General features: G+C 40.6%; 1 protein-coding gene across 4 annotated transcripts in view; it reads right to left on the reverse strand.

The window, feature by feature from the left end:
• Window positions 1-27,704, reverse strand: part of MCTP2 (multiple C2 and transmembrane domain containing 2) — a 254,511-nt gene that overhangs the window by 181,534 nt on the left and 45,273 nt on the right. For 3 of the 4 annotated variants that reach the window (XM_043921524.1, XM_043921521.1, XM_043921522.1), the window contains one exon: window positions 11,405-11,938. In XM_043921524.1, the coding sequence (XP_043777459.1) occupies window positions 11,405-11,872 (468 nt within the window). In that variant the 5' untranslated portion in view covers window positions 11,873-11,938. Of the gene's footprint in view, window positions 1-11,404; window positions 11,939-25,292; window positions 25,405-27,704 lie in introns of all 4 variants that reach the window. The other variant, XM_043921523.1, reaches the window with a different exon arrangement.

Below are 27,704 nucleotides of genomic sequence, written 5' to 3' on the forward strand. Positions count from 1 at the left end.
AACTTGTCCACATAAGCTTGCACCAAAGTGAGCTGTTTAAAACTCCAACTGTCAAAGTGTTAGGGAAGGAAGAACCCCATTGTGGAGTAACATGGATGGTGGGGCAGGGATGGTATTAATCCTTCCCTTCAGGACTACTGCCTACAGACCATGATAATACGCCATTCCATCACTGTAACTTAAAGGGGGGTTTAAAAGGGCACAGTGGACACTGAAAAACAAATACCTTGCTTTGACGATCAATTCTTTTTAGAGCACCAGCTCTGAGTTCTCCTCAACTGCAGATCTACATTTCTCTAAACCCCACATGGGCTTTAGATTCAAACAATCCTGGATTTAGTTCCTGGCTCTGACACTTACTAGCTGGATATTAGGCAAGTCTTTCAACCTCTTTGTCCCTCGACTTCATGCTGAAAAGGTAGTGGTAAAAATAATAACAGTAATAAATACAACCATTATCTTAGCAGTGAGTCCTCACTGGGCACTTGTGATTGCCATGTACTGGGCTATGAGCATTCTATTCTTCTAGAGTCATAAACAACAACCTTAACTACTTCAATTTACTCCCCACCTATCTGAGTCTTAACCTCAAAACACATCCGCCTCAGGCCTTTCCGGCCACATACTCAGAGCAATCACCCTGCTCCCCTTTCACCTCAAATGGCTGGTTATCTCACACTGTCTAGAGACTGCCTCAGAGTGCTGGTCACCGTTTCCAGTAATCGGGTCTCGTCTCAACTCATCATCAACACCAAGAACGAGAACCAGAGGTGATTCTGTATTTTCTAAATTCTTAACTGTGAAAAAATACCTTGTGAAATATCTACTAGGGGGAATGTTGACAGGAGAAGAAGCAAGAAAAAACAGCAAGATAAAAAGAAGAAAAAAAAGTGACTCTCCCTTTGAGTTCCCCTAATTTTATCTTCTTCATACCAAAGGAGACATTTGGGAATTCCTTCAGAACTCACCTACCCACTCAAGGTCTCCATGGATCAGTATTTCCCCCAAGCAAGCTGAATTTCTATGCCCCCCACCCCGCCAGCACATAGCAGTCAACTTCAGACACAAAGTGAATCAATATATTTTACATAAGTTAGGTTTGCAGAAAGACTGGGAGAAAAGGAAGAAGACATCATCTCTGCTCTTCCAATCTAACAAGACAGACTGACTTCTACACAGCTGGCCGAACACACAGTGGTGCTGACAGTGTGGGGCAACAGCAAGAGATGCCCTTTTAGCATCTAGAGCCCAGAGTCATGGTGATGAGAGCAATGGGAAAGAAACTGCAGGACCACTTTCATCCCTCAGAGAGGGGACATACATAGTCACCTATAGGAGACAATCTGGTTGCCAGGCAACCAGTGAAAAAAGTACAACTAATAAAATATCAATCATTTGAGGGACAAGTCTCACATGAAAATGTAGTAAAATGACCTGCCCGTTTGAACCCTGTAGAGAGGAGAGGAAGCCTATCCCATAGGACGTTAAGAATCTTGGCTTCATTAGCAAATGAGACAAATCCCAGTGCAGGCCTCAGGCCACAGATGTTCCATCCCTCACCCCCTTGGGAAAGTTACCCACGAAATAAGCTACACCTAGGATACTGGCAATTGTTAAATTTGTTGTAAACCGGGAGTGTCACAGGCCAACCCCTACCTTCCTCCTCATTTCCCACCCATTTCATAAAAGCAGTAGAATGCTGTCTGCTACTCATTAGAGGAAACAGATAAACCAGATCTGAGACAAGGACTGCTGTTGTTCAATCGCTCAGTTGTGTCTGACTCTTTGCAACCCCATGGACTGCAGCACGCCAGGCTTCCCTGTCCTGCACTATCTCCTGGAGTTTGCACAAACTCCTGGCCATTCAGTCAGTGATGGCATACAACCATCTCATCCTCTGTCACCCCCTTCTCCTGCTGTCAATCTTTCCCAGTATCAGAGTCTTTTCCAATGAGTCAGCTTTTCCCATCAGGTGGCCAAAGCACTGGAGCTTCTGTTTCAGCATCATCCCTTCCAATGAACATTCAGGGTTCATTTCCTTTAGGATTGACTGGCTTGATCTCCTTGCAGTCCAAGGGACTCTCAAGAGTCTTTTCCAACACCGGTTCAAAAGCATCCATTCTTCAGTGCTCAGCCTTTTGTATTGTCCAGCTCTCACACCCATACATAACTACTGGGAAAACCATAACCTTGACTATATGGACCTCTGTAGGCAATGTCTCTGCTTTTTAATATGCTATCGAGGTTTGTCATTGCTTTTCTTCCAAGAAGCAAGTGTCTTTTAATTTCATGGATGCAGTCACCATCCACAGTGATTTTGGAATCCAAGACCATAAAGCTGTCACTGTTTTCATTCTTTCCCCATCTATCTGGCATGAAGTGAGGAAACTGGAAGCCATGATCTTCATTTTTGGAATGTTGAATTTTAATCCAGCTTCTTCACTCTCCTCTTCCATCTTCTTCAAGAGGCTCTTTAATTCCTCTTAATTTCTGCCATAAGGGCGGTGTCATCTCTATATCTGAGGTTATTGATATTCCTCCCCACAATCCTGATCCCAGCTTGTGCTTCACCCAGCCTAGCATTTCACATGAGGTACCCTGAATGTTAAGTTAAATAAGCAGGGTGACAATATACAGCCTTGATGCATCCCCCTTCCCAATTTGGAACCAATCTGTTGTTACACGTCCAATTTTAACTGTTGCTTCTTGACCTGCATGCAGGTTTCTCAGGAGCAAGGTAAGGCGGTCTGGTATTCCCATCTCTTTAAGAATTTTCTATGGTTTGTTGTGGTCTACACAGTCAAAGGCATTAGTGTAGTCAATGAAGCTGAAGTAGATGTTTCTCTGGAATTCTCTAGCTTTTTCTATGATCCAATGGATGTTGGCAATTTGATCTCTGGTTCCTCTGCCTTTTCTAAATCCAGCTTGTACATCTGGAAGCTCTTGGTTCACATACTATTGAAGCCTAGCTTGGATTTTTAGCATTACTTTGCTAGTGTGTGAGATGAGTGCAATTGTGTGGTAGTTTGAACATTTCATGGGATTGCCCTTCTTTGGGACTGGAATGAAAACTGACCTTTTCCAGTCCTGTGGCCACTGCAGAGTTTCGCAAATTTGCTGGCATACTGAGTATAGCACTTTCACAGCATCATCTCTTAGGATTTGAAATTGCTTAGCTGGAATTCCTCACCTCCACTAGCTTTGTTCAAAGTGATATTTCTTAAGGTCCACTTGATTTCACGCTTCAGGATGCCTGGCTCTAGGTGAGTGATCACACCATCATGGTTATCCAGGTCATTAAGGTCTTTTCTGTATAGTTCTGTGTATTCTTGCCACCTCTTCTTAATATTTTCTGTTAGGGCCATAGCATTTCTATCCTTTATTTTGCCCATCTTTGCATGAAATGCTCCCTCACAGATGACAGGAATTCAGCAGGACTCCCGTTCATTTAAAAAGTACGGAAGGACAGACTTGTGATTGCCAAGGGTGAGTGCGTGGGGAGGGGAAGGAATGGGAGGTTGTGGTTAGGAGATGCAAGTTTTTATATACAGAATGGATCAAAACAAGATCCAACTGTATGGCACAAAGAGCTGTTTTCAATATCCTGTAACAAGTCATAATGGAAGAGTATTTTAAAGAAAGAATGTGCGTATATAAATATACACACACACATATATATAACTGAATCATTCTGTTGTACAGCAAAAATTAACACAACAGTGTAAATCAACTATATTTCAACAAAAAATTTAATTAATTGATAACAAATTCAGATTTTAAATGAGTATTGAACTTGGGCTCTACACCTTTCTAAATCTCTCTATATTTTCAGTCAAAACTATATAAAAAGGGTTGACCATATGATAAGTTTTTTCCAACAGAACTCCAAAAATTCTGACTTTAAAAATGTTTTTAATTGGAGGTAACTAATTTGCAGTGCTGTGTTGGCTTCTGCTGAACAACAACATGAATCAGTCATTAGTATACATATATCCCCTCCTTCCTGGGGCTCCGTACCACACTCCCAGGTCATTACGGAGCAATCGGCTGAGCTCCCTGCATGACCCAGCAACTCTCCCAACATGAGGCCTACACAAGCCACTGAACCAGCCTAACCCACTAAGGGCAGAGACCAGAGCAAGACCTACGACCCTACAGCCTGGGGAAAGGAGACCTCAAACACAGTCAGTTAGACAAAATGAAATGACAAAAATATTGTGCAGATGAAGGAATAAGGTAAAAACCCACAAGACCCAATAAATGAAGAGAAAATAGGCAAACTATCTGTAAAAGAATTCAGAGCTACAATAGTAAAGATGACCAAAATCTCAAGACAGAATAGAGAAAATGCAAGAATCACTTAACATATTTAACAAGGACCTAGAAAAAATAAACAAGCAGTGATGAACAGCGAAACTTCTGAAATTAAAAATACTCTGGAAGGAATTAATAGCAGAATAACTGAGGCAGAACAGATAAATGAGCTGGAAGGTAGAATGGTGGAGATAACTAGCAAAGAGCAGAATAAGGAAAAGCGAATGAAAATAATTGAAGACAGTCTTGGAGACCTTTGGGAAAACATTAAAAGCATCAACATTCAAATTATAGGGGTTCCACAGGAAGAAATAGAAGATCTTAACAGACCCATCACAAGCAAGGAAATCGAAACTGTAATCAAAAATCTTCCAGCAAACAAAAGCCCAGAACCAGATGGCTTCACAGCTGAATTCTACCAAAAATTTAGAGAAGAGCTAACACCTATCTTACTCAAACTCTTCCAGAAAATTGCAGATGAAGGTAAACTTCCAAACTCATTCTATGAGGCCACCATCACCCTAATTCCAAAACCAGACAAAGATGCCACAAAAAAAGAAAACTACAGGCCAATATCACTGATGAACATAGATGCAAAAATCCTTAACAAAATTCTAGCAAACAGAATCCAACAACATATTAAAAAAATCATACACCACGACCAAGTGGGCTTTATCCCAGGAATGCAAGGATTCTTTAATATCCGCAAATCAATCAATGTAATACACCACATTAACAAATTGAAAGATAAAAACCATATGATTATCTCAATAGATGCAGAGAAAGCCTTTGACAAAATTCAATACTCATTTATGATTAAAACTCTCCAGAAAGCAGGAATAGAAGGAGCATACCTCAACATAATAAAAGCTATATATGACAAACCCACAGCAAGCATCACCCTCAATGGTGAAAAATTGAAAGCATTTCCCCTGAAATCAGGAATAAGACAAGGGTGCCCACTCTCACCACTACTATGCAACATAGTGTTGGAAGTTTTGGCCACAGCAATCAGAGCAGAAAAAGAAATAAAAGGAATCCAGATAGGAAAAGAAGAAGTGAAACTCTCACTGTTTGCAGATGACATGATCCTCTACATAGAAAACCCTAAAGACTCTTCCAGAAAATTACTAGAGCTAATCAGTGAATATAGTAAATTTGCAGGATATAAAATTAACACACAGAAATCCCTTGCATTCCTATATACTAACAATGAAAAAACAGAAAGAGAAATTAAGGAAACAATACCATTCACCATTGCAACAAAAAGAATAAGATACTTAGGAGTATATCTACCTGAAGAAACAAAAGACCTGTACATAGAAAACTATAAAACACTGATGAAAGAAATCAAAGAGGACACAAACAGATGGAGAAACATCGTGTTCATGGATTGGAAGAATCAATATTGTCAAAATGGCCATTCTACTCAAAGCAATCTATAGATTCAATGCAATCCCTATCAAGCTACCAACGGTATTTTTCACAGAACTAGAACAAATAATTTTACAATTTGTATGGAAATACAGAAAACCTTGAATAGCCAAAGTAATCTTGAGAAAGAAGAATGGAACTGGAGGAATCAACCTGCCTGACTTCAGACTCTACTACAAAGCCACAGTCATCAAGACAGTATGGTACTGGCACAAAGACAGAAATATAGCTCAATGGAACAGAATAGAAAGCCCAGAGATAAATCCACGAACCTATGGACACCTTATCTTTGACAAAGGAGGCAAGGATATACAATGGAAAAAAGACAACCTCTTTAACAAGTGGTGCTGGGAAAACTGGTCAACCACTTGTAAAAGAATGAAACTAGAACACTTTCTAACACCATACACAAAAATAAACTCAAAATGGATTAAAGATCTAAATGTAAGACCAGAAACTATAAAACTCCTAGAGGAGAACATAGGCAAAACACTCTCCGACATGAATCACAGCAGGATCCTCTATGATCCACCTCCCAGAATATTGGAAATAAAAGCAAAACTAGACAAAGGGGACCTAATGAAACTTAAAAGCTTTTGCACTACAAAGGAAACTATAAGTAAGGTGAAAAGACAGCCCTCAGATTGGGAGAAAATAATAGCAAATGAAGAAACAGACAAAGCATTAATCTCAAAAATATACAAGCAACTCCTGAAGCTCAATTCCAGAAAAATAAATGACCCAATCAAAAAATGGGCCAAAGAACTAAACAGACATTTCTCCAAAGAAGACATACAGATGGCTAACAAACACATGAAAAGATGCTCAACATCACTCATTATCAGAGAAATGCAAATCAAAACCACAATGAGGTACCATTACACGCCAGTCAGGATGGCTGCCATCCAAAAGTCTACAAGCAATAAATGCTGGAGAGGGTGTGGAGAAAAGGGAACCCTCTTACACTGTTGGTGGGAATGCAAACTAGTACAGCCACTATGGAGAACAGTGTGGAGATTTCTTAAAAAACTGGAAATAGAACTGCCATATGAACCAGCAATACCACTTCTGGGCATACACACCGAGGAAACCAGATCTGAAAGAGACACGTGCACCCCAATGTTCATTGCAGCACTGTTTATAATAGCCAGGACATGGAAGCAACCTAGGTGCCCATCAGCAGATGAATGGATAAGGAAGCCGTGGTACATATACACCATGGAATATTACTCAGCCGTTAAAAAGAATTCATTTGAATCAGTTCCAATGAGATGGATGAAACTGGAGCCCATTATACAGAGTGAAGTAAGCCAGAAAGATAAAGAACATTACAGCATACTAACACATATATATGGAATTTAGAAAGATGGTAATGATAACCCTATATGCAAAACAGAAAAAGAGACACAGAGGTACAGAACAGACTTTTGAACTCTGTGGGAGAAGATGAGGGTGGGATGTTTCAAAAGAACAGCATGTATATTATCTATGGTGAAACAGATCACTAGCCCAGGTGGGATGCATGAGACAAGTGTTTGGGCCTGGTGCACTGGGAAGACCCAGAGGAATCGGGTGGAGAGGGAGGTGGGAGGGGGGATCGGGATGGGGAATACGTGTAACTCTATGGCTGATTCATGTCAATGTATGACAAAACCCACTGAAATGTTGTGAAGTAATTAGCCTCCAACTAATAAAAAAATTAAAACAAACAAACAAACAAAAATTATAGGCGTTCCAGAAGACAAAAAAGTTGAAGAGTCTCAGAAAATATTTGAAGAGACTATAGTGAAAAACTTCCCTAACATGAAAAAGAAATAGTCAATCAAGTCCAAAAAAGCACAGAGTCCCTTAAAGGATAAAAACCCAAGAAGAAACATGCCAAAACACATATTAATCAAACTAACAAATTAAATACAAAGAAAATATATTAAAAGCAGCAAGGAGGGAAGATGAATCCCTTATATCACTAAATAAAATTTGGGATAAAATGAAAAAAAAAAAAAAGGCAGCAAGGGGAAAGCAATAAGTAACATACAAGGGAATTCCCACAAGGTTAACAGCTAATCTTTCAGCAGAAACTCTAAAGGCCAGAAGGGAATGGAAGGATATATCTAAAGTAATGAAAGGTAAAAACCTAACAAGAAAGATTACTCTACCCAGAAGGAACCTCATTCAAAATCGAGAGTGAGTGAAGTTGCCCAGTCAAGTCCGACTCTTTGTGACCCCATGGACTGTAGCCCACCAGGCTCCTCCGTCCATGGAATTTTCCAGGCAAGAATACTGGAGTGGGTTGCCATTTCCTTCTCCAGGGAATCTTCCCATTCAAAATCAAGGGAGAAATCAAAAGCTTTACAGATAAGCAAAAATTAAGGGAATTCAGCACCACCAAACCAGCTTTACAGCAAATGCTCAAGGGACTTCTCTAGAAAGGAAACACAGAGAAGGAAAAGACCTACAAAAACAAACCCAAAACAATAGAATGCCAAAAGGAATATATATACACCGATAATTACTTTAAATATAAATGGATTAAATGCTCCAACTAAAAGACAAAGACAGTCTGAATGAATACAAAAAGAAGAATCATATATATGCTGTCTACAAGAGACACACCTCAAATGTAGGGACACATACAGACTGAAAGTGAGGGGATGGAAAAAGATACTGCATGCAAATAGAAATCAAAAGAAAGCTGGAAGAGCAATTACCACATCAGACAAAACAGACTTAAAAAAGAACATTATAAGAGACAAGGAAGGACACTACATAATGATCGAAGGGTCAAGCCAAGAAGACATGACTTTAAACCATAAAATGAAGAGAACTTGAAGAGAAACACTAAAACAGCCTTATGAACCTGAATGGCATATACCACCATCACCGATCTCTCTATTAAAAAAACACAGAACACCACCACTGAGCACATACCAGGGGCCAGGCATGGAGCTGGGCCCTGAGAAAACCAAAACAAGTTAGACAAGCCTCCTCCAGTCACGCCCACTCTCCAGTTAACGTAGCCTAGTGCAAAACCCTAGCAAGGGAGGGGCTCACTTCTGCACCATGTGATAATAAACTGCAACCTCAGGTAGTGGGAGACACCCACAGGATACAGGGGAGGCGGGCCAAGTAGGTGAGGACTGCGGCGGACCACAAGTGATCCTACAGGTCTGAGGAGCTGCAGCCCAGTGTCTCCATCTTCTGCAAACAGCTCACCACGCTGACGAATGGCAACGGGTGGCCACAGAAGGAAAATACAGCCTCAGTCTATGTCAATTATGCTTAGGGCAGGAAAAGACAGGCAGAAGATTCTTTCTCAAGCAAGAAGTTTTTGTTGTTGAACAGTTTAAGTAACTGTTAAGCCAACAGTTACTGCTGTTTGCTTAATGACTGAGTTTCATCAGATTACCCAGAATTACCTACTCTTAAAAAAGCTGTACTATCCAGGCTTTTTTGCATTAATGGTAAAAGATAAAATAACCACTACCAACCACCCATCTGCAATCCATCCATTCGCCATCACATCACTGACCAGCCCTCAGTACAGCCCGCTGCAGACACACATCACACACACCACATCAGAAAGCTCCCCAAGCCTTCACTGCATGCAGAGCAGAATGCGTCCCACCTTTGGTCTCCCCCATCCACACTGGGGCTTCCCTGGTGGCTCAGCTGGTAAACAATCCCCCTGCAAAGCAGGAGACCTGGATTTGATCCCTGGGTCAAGAAGATCCCCTGGAGAATGAAATGACAACCCACTCCAGTATTCTTGCCTGGAGAATCCCATGGACTGAGGAGCCTGGCAGGCAGGAGTCCATGGGGTCACAGAGTCAAGACACGACTGAGTGACTAAACCACCACCACCCACACTTCAGGCCTGTGTTTGTCATATCTCCTTACCTGTCAAATCCTACTTATCCTCTGCGCCAGCCTGCATACTGCCTCCCACAGGACATGTCCCCGGATCCCCCCATTTGATCTCGGCTCACTGAGCTGCCAGGACAAAGGCTTGGACGCACACTCAGTCCTGATTTTGTTACCGCTTATGCTGCACGTAATGCTGTGCAAAGCTATGTCCCAACGGACCAAAACCTGAAGGCAGGGTTATGTTCTGATCCACCTCTTCTTTACAACAGACCCTCTGTGGTGCCCCAGATAGCGCGTGCGTGCTAAGTCGATTCAGTATGTCCAATTCTTGGTGACTCTATGGTTTGTAGCTTGCCAGGCTCCTCTGTCCATGGGATTGATAGAGTAGGCACTAAATATGTATAGTCAGTGAAACAGTTTAGCAGCACTAACTTTTAAAACAACTTATTCTAATTTGAGTTTGTTAGGCTATCAAGGCCAAGGAACCCACCTATTTTTTCCTGGTCAGTTAATAAATAGCAAGAAGATAAGATTAACCTGAGTATATAACTTAACATCTTACCTCCTTCATACTGAACTATGAATTATGAATTATGTTTAATAACTCAATTTATATTTTAATTAGTGGAAACATTTCAAATTCACAAATAATAGTAAAAAAAATCACAAAATTTTTACAAAAAGGACTTCATAAATGTTAATGCCAATGAAACAAATAGGTGTCATTTAATGGTTAATGGTATCCTAACTGGTAATGCTTTCCAAAAGATAAGGCCTTCAAATATCCACAATCCCATCCTCCAATGAAATCCAAACATATGGCATAATTAACAGGCTTTGGTTCTAAAAATAAAATAAAAAATCCTAGTTGAATAACCAGTTTTGTACACAATTAGAATACTAATCTCAAATATAGAAAAATTAAGCCATTACCTGAACACTGAAACCTACTTCATGTGCCATTAATGGAAGACATTTAAAAAAAAAAACTGATCAAATTGATTATCCAAATCATAGCTTGGTAACCTCATAACTACATTTAAATTAAATTCATCCTAGAAATGTAGTATTTGTCTCATAATTATATTTGGTTATTTTATCTTAAAGAAATTATAAGGCTTTATAAAAATTTCAGAATGGATAAGAATTTGTTTCCTTCAGTGTTTGGCTTTTGTTTTAGATATTTGGTATTTATTCATTTATTTATTTGAGTTTGCTGGTCTTAGCTGCATCATGCAGGATCTTCTAACTTCACCATGCAAACGCTAAGTTGCAGCGTGTGGGATCTAGTTCCCTGACAAGGGATCGAACCCAGGCCCCTGCACTGGGAGCACAGAGTCTAATTCTCTGGCAGTCAAAAGGAGATACATATATTCCTACATTTTTTAGGAATGTGAACGTGCACTTTTGTCTGTGGGTAGGACCAGGCAATGGCGGAGACAGAGAGACAGAATCAGACATAGATTTCAGCAAAAAGTTAAAGGAAAAGTTACACTCTTGATTTCTTTGCCAGGAGATGGAAAAATGAAAACACATCCAACGGGGCTTTTAATGCCTTAAAGTGTCCTAGGAAGGTCATTTGTAATACTTTAAGATACACAGAGGTCAACCCCCAAACGAAGGGGAACACTGGGTACAATCAATATTACCTTCATTTAAATGGTTGTAAATGACATCCTCTCTGTTCAAACTAACCACAAAAATAAATCCCAATCAAAATTTCCAAGGGCACTGAATGCACTTAGAAAGAAGAAAAATAGAAAAATGGGAACACGCCCAGGCCGGGCCTCACCTCTGGCCCTTCGGGGGCATCCTCTCCAGGGGGTGTTTTCTGGAGCAGACCCAAGGAGCCGTTGCTGGAAGCCCTCCTGTCCTCGGTGGGAGAGGTGAAGGGCTCCTCGGGGTCTGTTTCCCCCACTTGGAAGGGGCCCACTTCTTCCTGACTCCAATCCAGTTCTTCTTCAGACTGCTTCAAAGAGCTACTGCTGCTCTTGGGGACGATGCCGGCGGTCGATAGGCTGCTGGGCACCGAGGTGTAGGATGACTGGGGGCCGGAGTAAGGCCGCCCCTCGGGGGCCAGGGCCTCGGCCTCCAGGAGGTCAGGGACGGACAGGCTCAGGCGGCGGTCCAGATGATGCTGGGCCCGTAAGTCCAGGGCTTTGCTCGAGGTCTTCTTCACCCTCCTCTTGCTCAGGTTGACCAACAAAGGCCTGGTCCGCTGCTTAAATGAGCCCCAGACAGACGGTTTATCAAGGTCCATGGCTGCATGAAGCACAGGCAGTCCCTCTGGGGAAGAGGACGTCTCTACGGGACACTTCCGTGACTCCTAGGAAACAGAAGACACGGAGGAAGGATGTGAAGCTTCTCTGCACTGTCAGAGCACATCAACGTGGGAAATGTGACTCAAGGAATCTTATCCCTCCCACTAACTGATCAAGACCAAAACATCTAACCAGTAACATCTACCAAAAAAATAATTGGTAACATCTATCCTGGTGGCTCAGAGGGTAAAGCATCTGCCTGCAATGTGGGAGACCCAGGTTCGATCCCTGGGTCAGGAAGATTCCCTGGAGGAGGGCATGGGAACCCACTCCAGTATTCTTGCCTGGAGAATCCCATGGACAGAGGAGCCTGGTGGGCTACAGTCCATGGGGTCTCAAAGAGTTGGGCATGGCTGAGCGACTTCACTTCACAAATATCAGGAAAAACATTTTTAAGGAACTGAATCTTAGTGATCTCTTTAATTGGAGTAGTTACAGAAAAGTTACAGCAATAAATGAATGAAACTATAAGGTTGACACACACACAAAAAGTTTTCATAAAAGGACTGATTTCTGAGTCTGGCTTATTTCACTCCAGATTCATCTATCTTGCTGCAAATGGCAGCATTTCCTTCTTTTTATGACTCAATAACTATCCCATTGTATATGCATGTATACCACATTTTCTTATCCATTCATCCTTCAATTGCCACTTTTTTTTTTAATATATCCTGGCTACTGTGAATAATGTTGCAGAGAACAAGGGATGCAGAGTTCTATTGGAGAAACTGATTTCATTTTCTTTGAATATATACCCAGAAATGGGATAGCTGGTTTGATTCTAGTTTTCAGTTTTTATAAGGAACCTCCATACTGATTTCTATAATAACTATACCAATGTATAGTTGATGAGATGCAGGTTCTATCCCTGGATCAGGAAGATCCCCTGGAGGAGGAAATGGAATCCACTCTAATATGCTTGCCTGGAGAATCCCATGGATGGAGGAGCCTGGCGGGCTATGGCTGGTAGAGTTGCAGACAGTCAGACACAGCTGAAATGACTTAGCACACTCGCAAAGATGTTATCAAGGGCAGTGACTTTAGTCATCTGACTGTGGTTGGTTAGTGTTCTGTGAGCACAGGATTGAAGTTAAACGGGAGAAAGAAATGAATCAAGTTTTTGGATAGAGAGATTAATCATAAATTCAATAAGGGATCTTGGCTTTAAGGAGACTCCTTTTCAGTTTCACATGTGCAACATAGTTAACTTTTTATAGATTATATGTATGTGTTTATGTTTAAACTGTGGGTCTTTAAGGGTCCAGAGGGGGTCTCCCAGGTGGCACTGATGGTAAAGAACCCGCCTGTCCATGCAGGAGACGGGGGTTCGATCCCTGGGTGGGGAAGATCCGGGGAGGACGGTAAGGCGACCCACTCCAATATTCTTGCCTGGAGAATCCCATGGATGGAGGAGCCTGGCGGGCTATGGCTGGTAGAGTTGCAGACAGTCAGACACAGCTGAAATGACTTAGCACACTCGCAAAGATGTTATCAAGGGCAGTGACTTTAGTCATCTGACTGTGGTTGGTTAGTGTTCTGTGAGCACAGGATTGAAGTTAAACGGGAGAAAGAAATGAATCAAGTTTTTGGATAGAGAGATTAATCATAAATTCAATAAGGGATCTTGGCTTTAAGGAGACTCCTTTTCAGTTTCACATGTGCAACATAGTTAACTTTTTATAGATTATATGTATGTGTTTATGTTTAAACTGTGGGTCTTTAAGGGTCCAGAGGGGGTCTCCCAGGTGGCACTGATGGTAAAGAACCCGCCTGTCCATGCAGGAGACGGGGGTTCGATCCCTGGGTGGGGGAGATCCGGGGAGGACGGTAAGGCGACCCACTCCAGTATTCTTGCCTGGAGAATCCCATGGACAGAGGAGCCTGGTGGGTTATAGTCCCTAGGAAAACAGAGTCAAACACAGCTGAAGCGACTTAGCACACATAACAATGCATATCTCCATCAAGAGTATGTAAGAGTTCCCAATTTTCCACACCTTCAACAACGCTCATCTCTTTGTCTTTTTTACATTTATAATCACCATGTATTCTTGAAATTTGCTAAGAGCATAGATCTTTAGGTTTCTATATCCCTACACACACACACACATGTACACAAAATGGTAAGTACAAGAAGTGATGGGAGATATTAACTTGATGTGGTACTCATTTTGTAATAAATATGTATATTGACCACCATATATCTTAAATATATACAATTTTTGTCAATTATACCTTAATAAATCTTGGGGAAAAACAAGAATTAAAATAAAAAATTACAAAAGAAAACTTCTTTCTCATTTCCTCTCAAGAGAAAGTAGAGCAAAAGACATTTACTAGAAAAATAACAGCATCTTTTAACTATTATGTTCAAGGGAATGAGTTTCTATGTCTCTAAACCTAGAGTCAGCACACAATTTCTGAACAAGGCCAGTTAGTAAATATTATAGACTGAGAGTGAAACAGTTCAAACTACTCAATCCTATTGTGACACCAGAGGAGACATGTATGATACCAAAATATAAGCATACCTGTGGTCCCAGTAAAACTTCATTTATAAAAACAGGCAACAATATGACCCAGCAATCCCACTTCTGGGCATACACACTGAGGAAACCAGATCTGAAAGAGACACGTGCACCCCAATGTTCATCGCAGCACTGTTTATAATAGCCATGACATGGAAGCAACCTAGATGCCCATCAGCAGATGAATGGATAAGGAAGCTGTGGTACATATACACCATGGAATATTACTCAGCCATTAAAAAGAATTCATTTGAATCAGTTCCAATGAGATGGATGAAACTGGAGCCCATTATACAGAGTGAAGTAAGCCAGAAAGATAAAGAACATTACAGCATACTAACACATATATATGGAATTTAGAAAGATGGTAATGATAACCCTATATGCAAAACAGAAAAAGAGACACAGAAGTACAGAACAGACTTTTGAACTCTGTGGGAGAAGATGAGGGTGGGATGTTTCAAAAGAACAGCATGTATATTATCTATGGTGAAACAGGTCACCAGCCCAGGTGGGATGGATGAGACAAGTGCTCCGGCCTGGGAAGACCCAGAGGAATCGGGTGGAGAGGGAGGTGGGAGGGGGGATCGGGATGGGGAATATGTGTAAATCTATTGCTGATTCATGTCAATGTATGACAAAACCCACTGAAAAAATATAAATAAATTAAAAAAATAAAAATAAAATAAAATAGAGTATATAAGCCAGGAAAAAAAAAAAAAATGAAATAAAGCCGTTTGCAACAGCAAAAAAAAAAAAAAAAAAAAACAGGCAACAGACTATAGTTTGCCAACCCTGCTTTAATTTTATTATCTTCCTTTCTAGAGTTAAGTGTGCATTTTGAAGGACCAATACAAGCTCATATCAACTAGGATTCCATCTAGTATCTCAAAATTTATATTAAAATAAGAGTAAAGATAAAAACATTTATAAAAGTGAGAGGTCTGCCTTAGTCCGATGCACCAGACCAGAAGAACTACGAAAGCTTCTACAAGGGAAATCCTAAGAAAAGCAACCTTCAGAGCTTCAGCCGGAGAATGAAAGAGAGAAAATGTTTCCCACAAACAGGTGTGAGTGACAGGAAAGCTTCACAAACAAATATAATACATTCTGCTGAATGCTATGCAGGAAAGGGGGTAATTTAAGATACAATAGGTTGGACTCATTAGGAAATCGGATTAAAATCAAATTTGGTGCCATAACCCTCATTCAATGTGTCAAGTGCCTCGTGATAAATCTTTCCAATATGAAAAAGTACAGTGTGGTCAAGTCAGTCTAAGCTGGCCTATACTCAGCTTGTCACATTTGTTTAATGACAAAAAAGGCTAAGAGCTATGATAAAAAGCATTTTCCAAAACCAAGGACTCCATGCATTTGCGCCCAGCCCAGGATATTTAGTCACTGGGAAGTCACTGCTGAAGATCAGGAGTAGATGACAGTCCTCCAGCTCTGGACTGCCGACCATCAGCCTGAGGGTAAACTTGGTACCTTCAATAGGCGATGCAGAGATGAAGACCTTGGATTCCAGACACAGACTCCACAAGTTGGAATTTTAATTTCTTATGTTCTACTCAGGTATACTGTCAGACTAAATCTCAATGTTTTCACCTATTCACTAGGGAATATATAACCTAGCTTAAAAACAAAATAAAGTCCCAGTGTCTGAGTATCTGATGCAGAGAAAGTGCATCAGGAAAAGCTATGTTTTCATTCTTACTGATGATATTGTCATAATGTCATATTTTGATATCGTAAGTCACTTAAGAGTTCTGTGTCTCATCACTTTCATTTTCTTTAGCTTTTTAAAAATTTATTTTAAATTGGAAGATAATTGCTTTATAATATTGTACTGGTTTTATTTCCATTTTATACATAAATTTAACCATAACTACCTCATATGGGTCTTGTGAGAACTGAATGAATTAGTCCATATAAAGCGATTAGAAAATTCCTTCACAAAGAGTAAATTTTTAATACAATGTTATCCAGCTTTAAAATTAACATTATTTCTATTATATAATATTGGGTCATTCAGCTTTAAATTTTAAAAATATTTTACAATTCTTTGCTGCTTTTAAAAATGCTACTATAAACATAAACATAATCACATTAGCAGAACACAAATACATTATTTAATTAACATCTTACAGTTTAAATTGCACATAGGTTCAAAATGTTTGTTTCCATGTTCATCTGAAAATATTTTAGTCAATTTGCCTTTAATGGAGTGTTATTTCGTTTAGTTGCTAAGTTGTGTCTGACTCTTTTGTGACCCCACGAACTATAGCCCTGTTCATGGCTCCTCTGTCCATGGAATTTCCCAGGCAAGAATACTGGAGTGGGCTGCCATATCCTCCTCAAGGGGATCTTCCAGACCCAGGGATTAAACCTACATCTCTTGCACTGGCAGGCGAACTCTTTACCAGCGCCACCAGGGAAGCCCGGGGTGTTATATAGGTGTTGGTTACTCTAGCTGGTTGATGGTTTAGTTCTTTTATACCCTAATCCTTATGCTACTTAAAGAGGGGTGTTTGTTTTTCAACTATAACTGCGAATTTGTCTATTTCTCCTGTCAGCTTTATCATTTTTTGCTTCTGTATTTTGAAGGCCTGTTGTTATCTGCAAACATGTTACAACTAAAACAGTTGTCTTCTTGCTGTTGAAATACAATCTGACAATCTCTATCCTCTAGTTGGTTTGTTTAGACCATTAAGGGCTTCCCTGCTGGCTCAGCTGGTCAAGGTTCGATCCCCATGTTGGGAAGACCCCTGGAGAAGGGAACGGCTACCCCCTCCAGTATTCTGGCCTGGAGAATTCCAGGGACTGTATAGTCCATGGGGTCACAAAGAGTCAGACATGACTGAGCAACTCTCACTTTTTAGACCGTTAATATCTAATGTAATAATATGTTATGTAATAATAATATGTAATAATATGTTAGGTCGAGCATTTTGTTTCCTATTTGTTTCCTCTACTATTTGTTCTAGTTCCCCTTTCTTACATTGGTTAGGTTTATTTAGTGTTCCATTTTAACTCAAATTATCATTATTTTTTTACTATATTTTTGTGTAAATTTTTAGTGGCTGATCTAGCTACAGATTACAACATGCAGAGTTAACCTTTTACCCTTTACTTGGAATCAATAGTTCAGCACTCCAACCGGAATAGAAAAACCAAACCACATGCATTTGTTTCCTACTGCTACTATAAAAAACTACAATCTTAGTGGCTTATTAAGATAAATTCATTATTTTTCAATTCTGGAGGCCAGAAGTCTAATACATATTTCATCAAATTAAGCCAAGGTGTTGACAAGACTGCATAATTTCTTGGAAGCTCCAGAGAGGAATCTGTTTCTCCGTCATTCCAGACCAAAAAGTTCTCATTTCCTTGCTGGCTGACCATGGAGGGCCTTTTGCAACTGTGGAGGCTGCCCACATGCCTGGGCCCTCTTCTCCACTTTTAAAGCCACCAACAGTAAGGAAAGTCATTCTCAATACTACATCTCTCTCATCCTCTCTTCCACCTTCCTCTTCCATTTTTAAGGACTCATGATATAACTGGCTCCATCAGGACAGTACATCTCAAGATTTACAGTCATAATCGCATCTACAAAGTTCTTTTTGCCATTTATTATATCACAGCCACAGAATTTTGGTAATAGAATGTGGACATTTGTGGGGGACAGGAAGTAGATTATTCTGCCTTCCACACCACCATATAGGTTTTCTCATCATCTCCTTTTTATAAACTCTTTTATATATACATCTAAATACACTGAAAATTCCCATAAGACAATGTTTTACTTGGGATATCAATGATGAACCATCTTTTCATAATTCAAGAAAATAAATCTGTTATATTTACCACCTCCTCCGTTCTTGATATTCTAAATTTCCTTCTAGTATTATTCCCCATTTTTCCAAGGAATTTCCTTAACTAGTTATTTCTTAGAAGGTCTGTTGTCTTGGTTTTCCTTCATCTGAGAATGTCTCCATTTCATTTTCAAGGGTATTTTCACTGGATACTAGATTCTGCACTTTTATTTCAGCACTTTAAACATAATGTGACATTTCCTTCTGCCCTCCGTGATTTCTGATGAGAAATTCAGGCATTTCAATCACTGTTTTCCTATAGATAAGGTCACTTTTCTCTGACTGCTTTCAAGATTCTGTCTTTGTCATTAAGTTTGCAGCAGTTATGATGTGACTCGGTGTATATTTTTTTGGATTTATCTTCTTTGGGATTAGCTTAGCTTCTGGAATTTATAGGTTTATTTCTTTTGCCAAACTTGGAAAGTTTTCAGCCATTATTTCTTGGAATATTTTTTTAGCCACACACTCTTCTTTCATTCTGAGCCTCTGATCATACAAACATTATGCCTTTTTGCTATCCTTCATTAGTTCCAGGGTCTCTACAATATTTTGCCTCTCCCATATTCACAATTTCAACCAATTTATTTTCAAGTTTCCAAATTCTTTCTTGTTGTTTCGATTTTGTTACTGAATCCATATAGTGAGGTTGCTATTTTGTTAAGTTTTGGGTTTTTTTTTGGGGGGGGGCACAAAGTGTAGAGGCTATTTTTTTAATTATAAATTTTGCATTTGCTTTTACTTTATATTGCCTACTTCTTTACTGATACTTCCTAGACTAACTTTTATTTCAGGACTGAAGATTATTCATTTGAGCACTTTTATAATAGTTTCCATAAAGTCATCTTTTCATTGTCTTCTGTTGTCTGTTCCCATGTGACTTGAGATTTCTGTACTACTTCATATGTCAATATGAATTATATCCTGAACATCTTGAATGTTCTTACAAAATCCTGTGCCTTATTTAAATATATGGTGAATGTTGATATTACTTTATTATCAAGCACCTGATTTGGTTAGCTTCTGGCTATTTGGGCTGGAAGAAGTACAAGCTGGAATCAAGATTGCCAGGAGAAATATCAATAACCTCAGATATGCAGATGATACCACCCTTATGGCAGAAAGGGAAAAGGAACTAAAAAGTCTCTTGATGAAAGTGAAAGAGGACAGTGAAAAAGTTGGCTTAAAGTTCAACATTCAGAAAACTAAGATCATGGCATCTGGTCCCATCACCTCATGGGAAATAGATGGGGAGACAGTGGAAACAGTGTCAGACTTTATTTTTTGGGGTCCAAAATCACTGCAGATGGTGTTTGCAGCCATGAAATTAAAAGACGCTTACTCCTTGGAAGGAAAGTTATGACCAACCTAGATAGCATATTAAAAAGCAGAGACATTACTTTGCCAACAAAGGTCCGTCTGGTCAAGGCTATAGTTTTTCCAGTGGTCATATAGGGATGTGAGAGTTGGACTGTGAAGAAAGCTGAGCACCAAAGAATTGATGCTTTTGAACTGTGGTGCTGGAGAAGACTCTTGAGAGTCCCTTGGACTGCAAGGAGATCCAACCAGTCCATCCGAAAGGAGATCAGTCCAGGGTGTTCATTAGAAGGACTGATGCTGAAGCTGAAACTCCAGTACTTTGGCCACCTGATGTGAAGAGTTGACTCATTGGAAAAGACCCTGATGCTGGGAGGGATTGGGGGCAGGAGGAGAAGGGGACAACAGAGGATGAGATGGCTGGATGGCATCACCGACTTGGTGGACATGAGTTTGAGTAAACTCTGGGAGTTGGTGATGGACAGGGAGGCCTGGCATGCTGCGATTCATGGGGCCGCAAAGAGTCGGACATGACTGAGGGACTGATCTGAACTGATTACTTACAACCCACCTTCTATGGGCTGTAGTTCCCATGTCAGTTCCATTTTCAAAAGCTAAGCAAAGCCATTCAAATTTTCACTGGGTGTGCCCCATGTAGAGATAAGTCTGGGACCTGAGTGAATTTCTGTTTGTTAATTCCACCCTCAAAGCCCTTGGTATTTGAGTAAGAAGGATCAGATCCATTCGTATGCAGACTGTAGTAAGTCTGTGAGTTCACAAATAGATTTCTGGGATCAATCCCAAGCTCCTTCTCACTCGCCTCCTCTGACAGCTTCTAGTACCCTGGAACTGCCCCTGTCACCGCTTCAGTCAGCAGCAACCTGCTTCTATACTCATAGGAGGACTGGGGGCCGGAGAAGCAAGCCATGCCTCAGCCCTGCCTTTCATGACTATGCCTTTACTGACAGGATGGTCCCTTAACTATTGCCCTGGCTCCAGCAATTTCCCACTGCCAGCTCTTCTTTTTTCTACTGCCTCTGCCACAAGATTGTCAGGGAGCTGGGGCATGACAAAACGGGGGAAAAGGAGACAGAAGAAGATCAGAGATTTCTCCCTTTTCTTGAAGCTTTAAGGCTTCTTTCCTACTCCTTGAGTCAGAACTAGCAGGGTCTCCTGGACTTCTGTTGCAACACTGACTTCTAGATTTTGGACTGCATTGATTTCAAGATGGGGGGATAAGCAGAGAGAAAAATTGTAAGCCCACCTCTAGTTTAGTGGTGTTTCATACTAATATTCTTCCCTGCGCTTCCCTGGTGACTGAGTAGTAAAGAATCTGCCTGTCAGTGCTGGAGACACAGGTTCGATCCTGGGTCAGGAAGATCCCTTGGAGAAGGAAATGGCAACCCACTCCAGTCTTCTTGGCAGGGAAATACCACGGACAGATGGAGACTGTGGGCTACAGTCCACGGGGCTGCCAAAGAGTCAGACACGACTTAGAGACTAAACAGCAACATGATAATAGTCGACATGCTAATATTTACTTTTCAGAGACCTCAACTGGCTTCACCTGGCACTTCATCCAGATTCATGTTTGTATTCCTTGGGGAAAAAAGGTTGGAGTGGTTTTATTCAATTTCATCTGGAACCAGAATTATTTTAGTAAGTTTCACAAAAGCATTTTTACCAATTTCCCCAAACGCCCAATGCCTGGTGTGCAGAACCTCAAACACATAAACACAAAAGCTATGTGCTCAAGAAAAAAAAGCAAATATTAAAAGTGTACATAAAGCTTATAATACACGTTGGCCTGTGGTCTCTTTGATGCCTAAAAACGTCATCCCCAAAAAAATAAAAAATAAAAATGTCATCCCACCAAGTCATAATGTATTGTTCAGAATAAAGGAAACTTATTAGAGTAAATCTAATGTTTGAAGAAAATGGTGGTGAGGTAAATCTAGCTATCTGAGTATTAGATAAAAATACATATATCAGATATAAATATCTAAAATATATATTTAAAATATATCTTATATATAGAGATATTAGATATAAAAATAGTATCAGATATAAATATATATATTATATAAAATAGATATAGTATATAAAATATACTGAGTTTTCTTCATCTCAAAGGATATTTAGAAACAAACATCTGTTCCATTTTCTACAACAAGAAAAGTTCATATGTTATTTCCACAAACACCCAATGGGCCACAAGTTGAAACATAACCCAGGCTCTGCAAACCGTCAGCACTAGAAGCAGAATCTCTTCGCAAAACAAGACACCTAGGCTACCTGACCTGCTAAACTTCAGTTTTCATTTATTGAACGAAAATAAGTATTCTGCTTCATCAAACCACTAAAGTCAGGACAAAGTTTTTACAGGAAACAAGCCCCAAGCCAAGAAACCTAATGGAAGTTTCATTTATCATGGTTTTAACCCAGACATCCTCCCGAGCTGGCTGGCCAAATGGCAAAAGAGCAAACCTTCTAAATGTCAGCTCAAAAGTTTCTGATTGAACCTGGACCACAAGCTCACCGAGTGAGAAAGACAAGACAGGAAAGCCATTCTGGGAACGAGGAGAGCACGTTACCATCATGCGCGTTAGAGCTCTTCAATGACACTGACTCAGACTGATTCTCAACGCTCTCCTCCAGTGTGAATGTGATGAAAGGGGTTTCTTCTCACAATACAAATATCAATCCCAAGGACAGGGCAGGAAGCAGTCATTACAAGTCAGAATGTGTTACCAATATTACTGAGGTATCTTTTTAGGTAACCACAGTATCTTTTTTCTTACCAGTGGAAAGAAAATTTCCTATTTATAGGCTGGCCAGAAAGTTTGTTCCATAAGATGTTACAGAAAAACCTGAACAAACTTTCTGGGCAACCCAATACATTCTCTTAAAATGGGGGGGGGGTGGGGAATATAAACTAAATTCAATATAGGTGAAAATCTGATGATGTACGCTTACCTAATAGTGAAAGATAAAGGCAAATGAAATTCTAAAGAAGGATTATTCAGCATTCTGATTGAACAGAGCTAGAGTTTGTACCCCTGGGTATATTTAATTATACTTGTAGCAGAAATAACCCCTGCCTCATTTATCTGAAAGAGATTATCCTTAATGGAAAGGTCTCCAAATCAGTTTCATATAAAGAACAAACGATTTCTCTGCTTTTACAGTCAATTGGCTTTTCTCTTCTAAAATATAGCTTCCCAATCTATCATCTAACTTGTTACTAAATTTGTAAGCCAACTGAGGGACGGGAGATCATTCCACATACCAGACTTCTATTAAAAAAAAAAAAATATATATATATATATATCACGCAGACAGGCTTCCCTGGCGGCTCAGCAGTAAAGACCCCACCTGCCACTGCAGGAGATGCAAGAGCTGTGGGTTCGATTCCTGGGTCAGGAAGATTCTCTGGAGGAGGAAGTGGCAACCCACTCCAGTAGTCTTGCCTCAGAAATCCCATGGGCGGAGGAGCCTGGAAGCTACAATCCATGCTAAGTCAGACACAGCTTAGCAACTAAACACAAACAACAACATCAAGGAGACAGAAAGCTCTCTACAATTGAGATCAACCAAAAGGACTAGATGCATTTTCAGTCCCATTACATACGTTCTGGGAAAGAAAAAAAAAAAACAAAAAACCAGAGAAGTAGGTTCTATCTCCTCTGGTTAATGACATACCCTGCCAACACTATGGCTCTCTTAAGAATCTCATCTACAGGAAAAAATAAAGCTCAGAATTTCTTACCTTTTTATCAATCACTCCTAGTTCACAGTCTGTGCACGGAGAAGACTAGAGGAAAGGAGAGGAAGGGGCTAGGTTATCTGAAGCATCAGATGCCTGTACTTTCACTTTAATTCCATCTCTGACAGCAGATCCACAGTTACTAGCTTGCCCTGTAATGCCCAGAAGACCAAAAGGTATACATGATCTTTAAATGAGTCCTGGGTTAACACTCCACTCCAAGAGAATAAAGAAATTGCACAGAAAAGCAGGTCTGAGATTGTTATCTTTGAAAAGACCTATGTGCAAGGCTATTCCTAGGGTGGTATCTAGAAACTTGGATGCCAAGGTTTCCCACCATCCTAAGTGACAAGAGTATCTCACTGTCCCTAAACCATGGATGCAAACCATTTGTCTTATGCTGAACACTGGCTTTCCATCTAAAAGTCTGGACAAGTAATATATGCTAGGCAGAGGGTGCCTATGTGACAAGTTCCCAACACAAATCTACTTCAAAAATCTCTCTAACAGCAGCTGTGGTGAAGTGGAGAGTTAAGTACCAGCAGAGTGTCTAAGGATGAAGATGCTTTAGACAACAGGGACTGACACCCTGGAGGCCAGTCCAGGGACAGCAGAGCCAGAGATGCTCCTGTTTGCAAGATAAAATGTTGGCTGGGACACAACCTCAAATTTTGGTCCAATTAGTCTATTTCTTCAGCGCTCCTTACATCCGGAGATCCGTGTACTACCTTCTAAATTCTGGGTAGCCAGAAAAAAATTTCTCTAATGAGTTTCCCTGGTAGACAACATTTCTCAGGTGCCATCACATCTTCTTGTTAGAGGAATCAAGCCTGTCCCCTAAGTGATTACGGGGGAATCTGTATGCATTTTTCTCTTCATTGATTTTGCTGTGCATCCTTCCCCTTAGGAAATCATAGCTATGAGTAAGACAAAATGCTGAGTCCTTCTGAGAGCCATCTGACCTGAGGGTGGTCTTAGGAATTCCTGACATAGGAATGTTATTAAGAATATCAATGCTTTAATGTAAGTTGTCAAAATGAACAGATATGGGAAGAAATGCAGACCATCTAAATTACTCTGATACACTTTTAGCAAGAGTAACTGAAAGAAAACAAAGCAGATTTTTCTTGAAAGAGAGAGAGAAACCAAAAAGAAAGGAAAAATGAAATCTCAAAGCATTAAAAATTTTAAAAGTAGAAGCATGAAAAGAGTCAGCTCAACTTAAAAAAACAACAAATGGATGGGTCTGCAGGGAGGGTAGGAAACAAGATGAGAAATGGTCAATTAAATCAGCGGAATGCTATGGGTTTCCCTGGTCACTCAGAAGGCAAAGAACGTGTCTGCCAATGCAGGAGGCCCAGATACAATCCCTGGGTCTGGAAGATCTGCTGGAGAAGGGAATGGCAACACAGTCCAGTATCCCCGTCTGGAGACTTCCATGGACAGAGGCGCTTGCTGGGCTACAGCCCAAGGAGGTGCAAAGTCAGATGCAATTAACACTTTCACATTTCACTTTCATTCTATGGGCTAGGCTAACTATGAGCAGCATCTGCCCATTCAGAAGCATTCAAGAAGCAGCAGGGACCTAACAGCTAAGGAGGCCTAACTCAACTTGAGGGGGCAGGAGGTGCTTTGGCAGTAAAAGCTGAGCCAGCCTGGTGCTGGACATCCTGAAAAGAAAACCTCAGTGTTATCAGGGAACACCGAGACCATGCGGACCTTCACCCTTCCCAAGGGTTTCTACCATCTGTCTTCTATCAAAGTATCAATGTCTGGAGTTGTGGCAGGGTAGGTGGCCTGAATAATATTCTGCAGTGTGGGAGTTTCCCCTTTATCCCTGGAGAAATGGGAGAGAGAAGGGAGAGAAGGCAGTGATTACCAGGCACTCATCATTTCTGGTAGCCTTCTAGTGTGCTATAGTCAGCGTGAACACGGACCCTCAGATTTCACAAACGCAGATTTCTTCAGCACTGTTTTCCCTTTAACTGCACCTAGAGAAAGGAAATCAACTGAACAAGAAGGAGCCGAGCACCATGTCAATACCAGTCCTTCCTCACGTGACATCTCGTTTGTTGTTTTAATTGGAGAGTAGCTGCTTTACAATATTGAGTTAGCGCCTGCTGTATGATGAAGTCAATCAGCTACGCGTGCGCGCCGGTCAAGTTGTTTCAGTCGTGTCCGGCTCTGAGCGATCCTGTGGACTGCAGCCGCCAGGCTCCTCTGTCCGTGAGACTCTCCAGGCTGTGTACACACACATCTCCTCCCTCCGGAGCCGCGCTCCCCGCCACCATCCCGGCCACCATCCCACCACGCCCCTAAGTCGTCACGGAGCCCCAGACTGAGCTTCCTGTGCTACCCAGCTGGTTCCCACTAGCTAGCTAATTCACACATGGGAGCGCATCTATGTCAATCCCAACCTCCCGATCCATCCCATACTTTCCTTCCCCCATCCCCACGTGTCTGCTCTCTATGTCTGTGTCTCTGGTTTTATTGCCAAATTCTGTGTCAGGATCCAGTGAGACCATACCATCAAAGTGCTTGGCAAACATTAAATAAACACTAACTAAGTGGGTTCTAACAGTATATCTCCTACCCTAAGGTCTTCTGGATCTTTCCTGATTTTCCTTGATCTAAAGAGTTTCCTTTATTAATTGGTCTGTTTATTGATTTGTTGATTTCACCCTGGCACTGTTTACATATATACTTCAGTTCATAATCATTTTCAGATCTCTGGACCTCGTAGCAACACTCAGACATTCTCAGCCCTGGTTATGTAGGAGCCCTACATCTCCTCTTCTTGCTGGTTTTGTTTGTTTGTTTCACACTGTGTTTTCTTTCGTAACTTTCTAAAAAACAAAAATCAGCCCTATGAATATGTATAGAAAATTATGTAACACCAAGGTACTGGTGAAATAAAAACTTAACTGCAATGATACTTGCTATACGGTTGTTTCTGATGACTTTCCCATCATGTCCTGCCAGAAGGAACCACTATTCTAAAATTATATTTATCATAATACAGTTATTGTTAGAGATCAGATTGCTAGAGGTCATTCAGGGATATGTTACATAGTACTGCTGCTGCTGCTAAGTCACTTCAGTCATGTCCGACTCTGTGCGACCTCATAGACGGCAGCCCACCAGGCTCCACCATCCCTGGGATTCTCCAGGCAAGAACACTAGAGTGGGTTGCCATTTCCTTCTCCAATGCATGAAAGTGAAAAGTGAAAGTGAAGTCGCTCAGTCGTGTCTGACTCTTCATGACCCCATGGACTGCCAGATTCTCCAAGCAAGAGTACTGGAGTGGGTTGCCATTGCCTTCTCTGAACATAGTACTACCTTTCATAATTATAAACTTTATTGCAAGCTTTATATAAATTGTATATTACCTCAAACTTTTATATTTTTAACAGTAATGCATATTTATTTTCTCATGTCTAACAATTCAGAGATACCTGAGGGAAATAATAATCTTCCTCTATCCTTTTTCTCAATTTTTAAAATACTTTATACCATTTTAAAAGGTTACTTTCCACTTACAGATATTACAAAATATTGACTATACTCCTCATTTTGGACAGTACATCCTTGAATCATGCTTCTAAATCAACATTTCTTTCAAGAACTTTATCCACAATGATAAACATCATTTTATTAGAGACATTTTAACAGTCATATCCTATTTCCATTTTCAGAAGATTCCACAATTTAATTTTCCTACTGATGGATACTTAAGATGCTTACCATATTTTACAACTACAGAGTTACACAAAGCTTTAAAGAAGATTCTTAGACATATCTTCTGATGTGTAAGTCAATTTCTCTCAGGGTTCTCAATCAGCTGTGGACTCCTCTGTTAGAAAGTGAAAGTGCTAGTCACTCAGCCACTTCTTACTCTTTGTGATCCCATGGACTGTAGCCTACCAGGCTCCTCTGTCCATACAATTCTCCAGGCAAGAATACTGCAGTGGGTTGCCATTTCCTTCTCCAGGGGATCTCAACTCAGGGATCCAACCTGGGTCTCTTGCACTGTAGGCAGATTCTTTACCATCTGAACCAGGGAAGCCCCATTAGAAGTGATCAGAAATGTCTGAAGAATGTTTGGATGCCTGAATGGCCACAGTAGGAGACATATCTCACACACAGTGGGTGTGACTCAGAGATACGAATGACACCCCAGAAGAGAGGCTTGCCCTGCCCAAATTACCAGTAAGGTCCCATTGAGAAACACCACATCTCAGAGTTGAATTACTGGTTTGCAGGTAATCTAGTTCCTACACTTGACTCACGA

This window comes from Cervus elaphus, chromosome 13 (genome assembly GCF_910594005.1).
Source record: "Cervus elaphus chromosome 13, mCerEla1.1, whole genome shotgun sequence".
Lineage (NCBI taxonomy): Eukaryota > Metazoa > Chordata > Mammalia > Artiodactyla > Cervidae > Cervus > Cervus elaphus.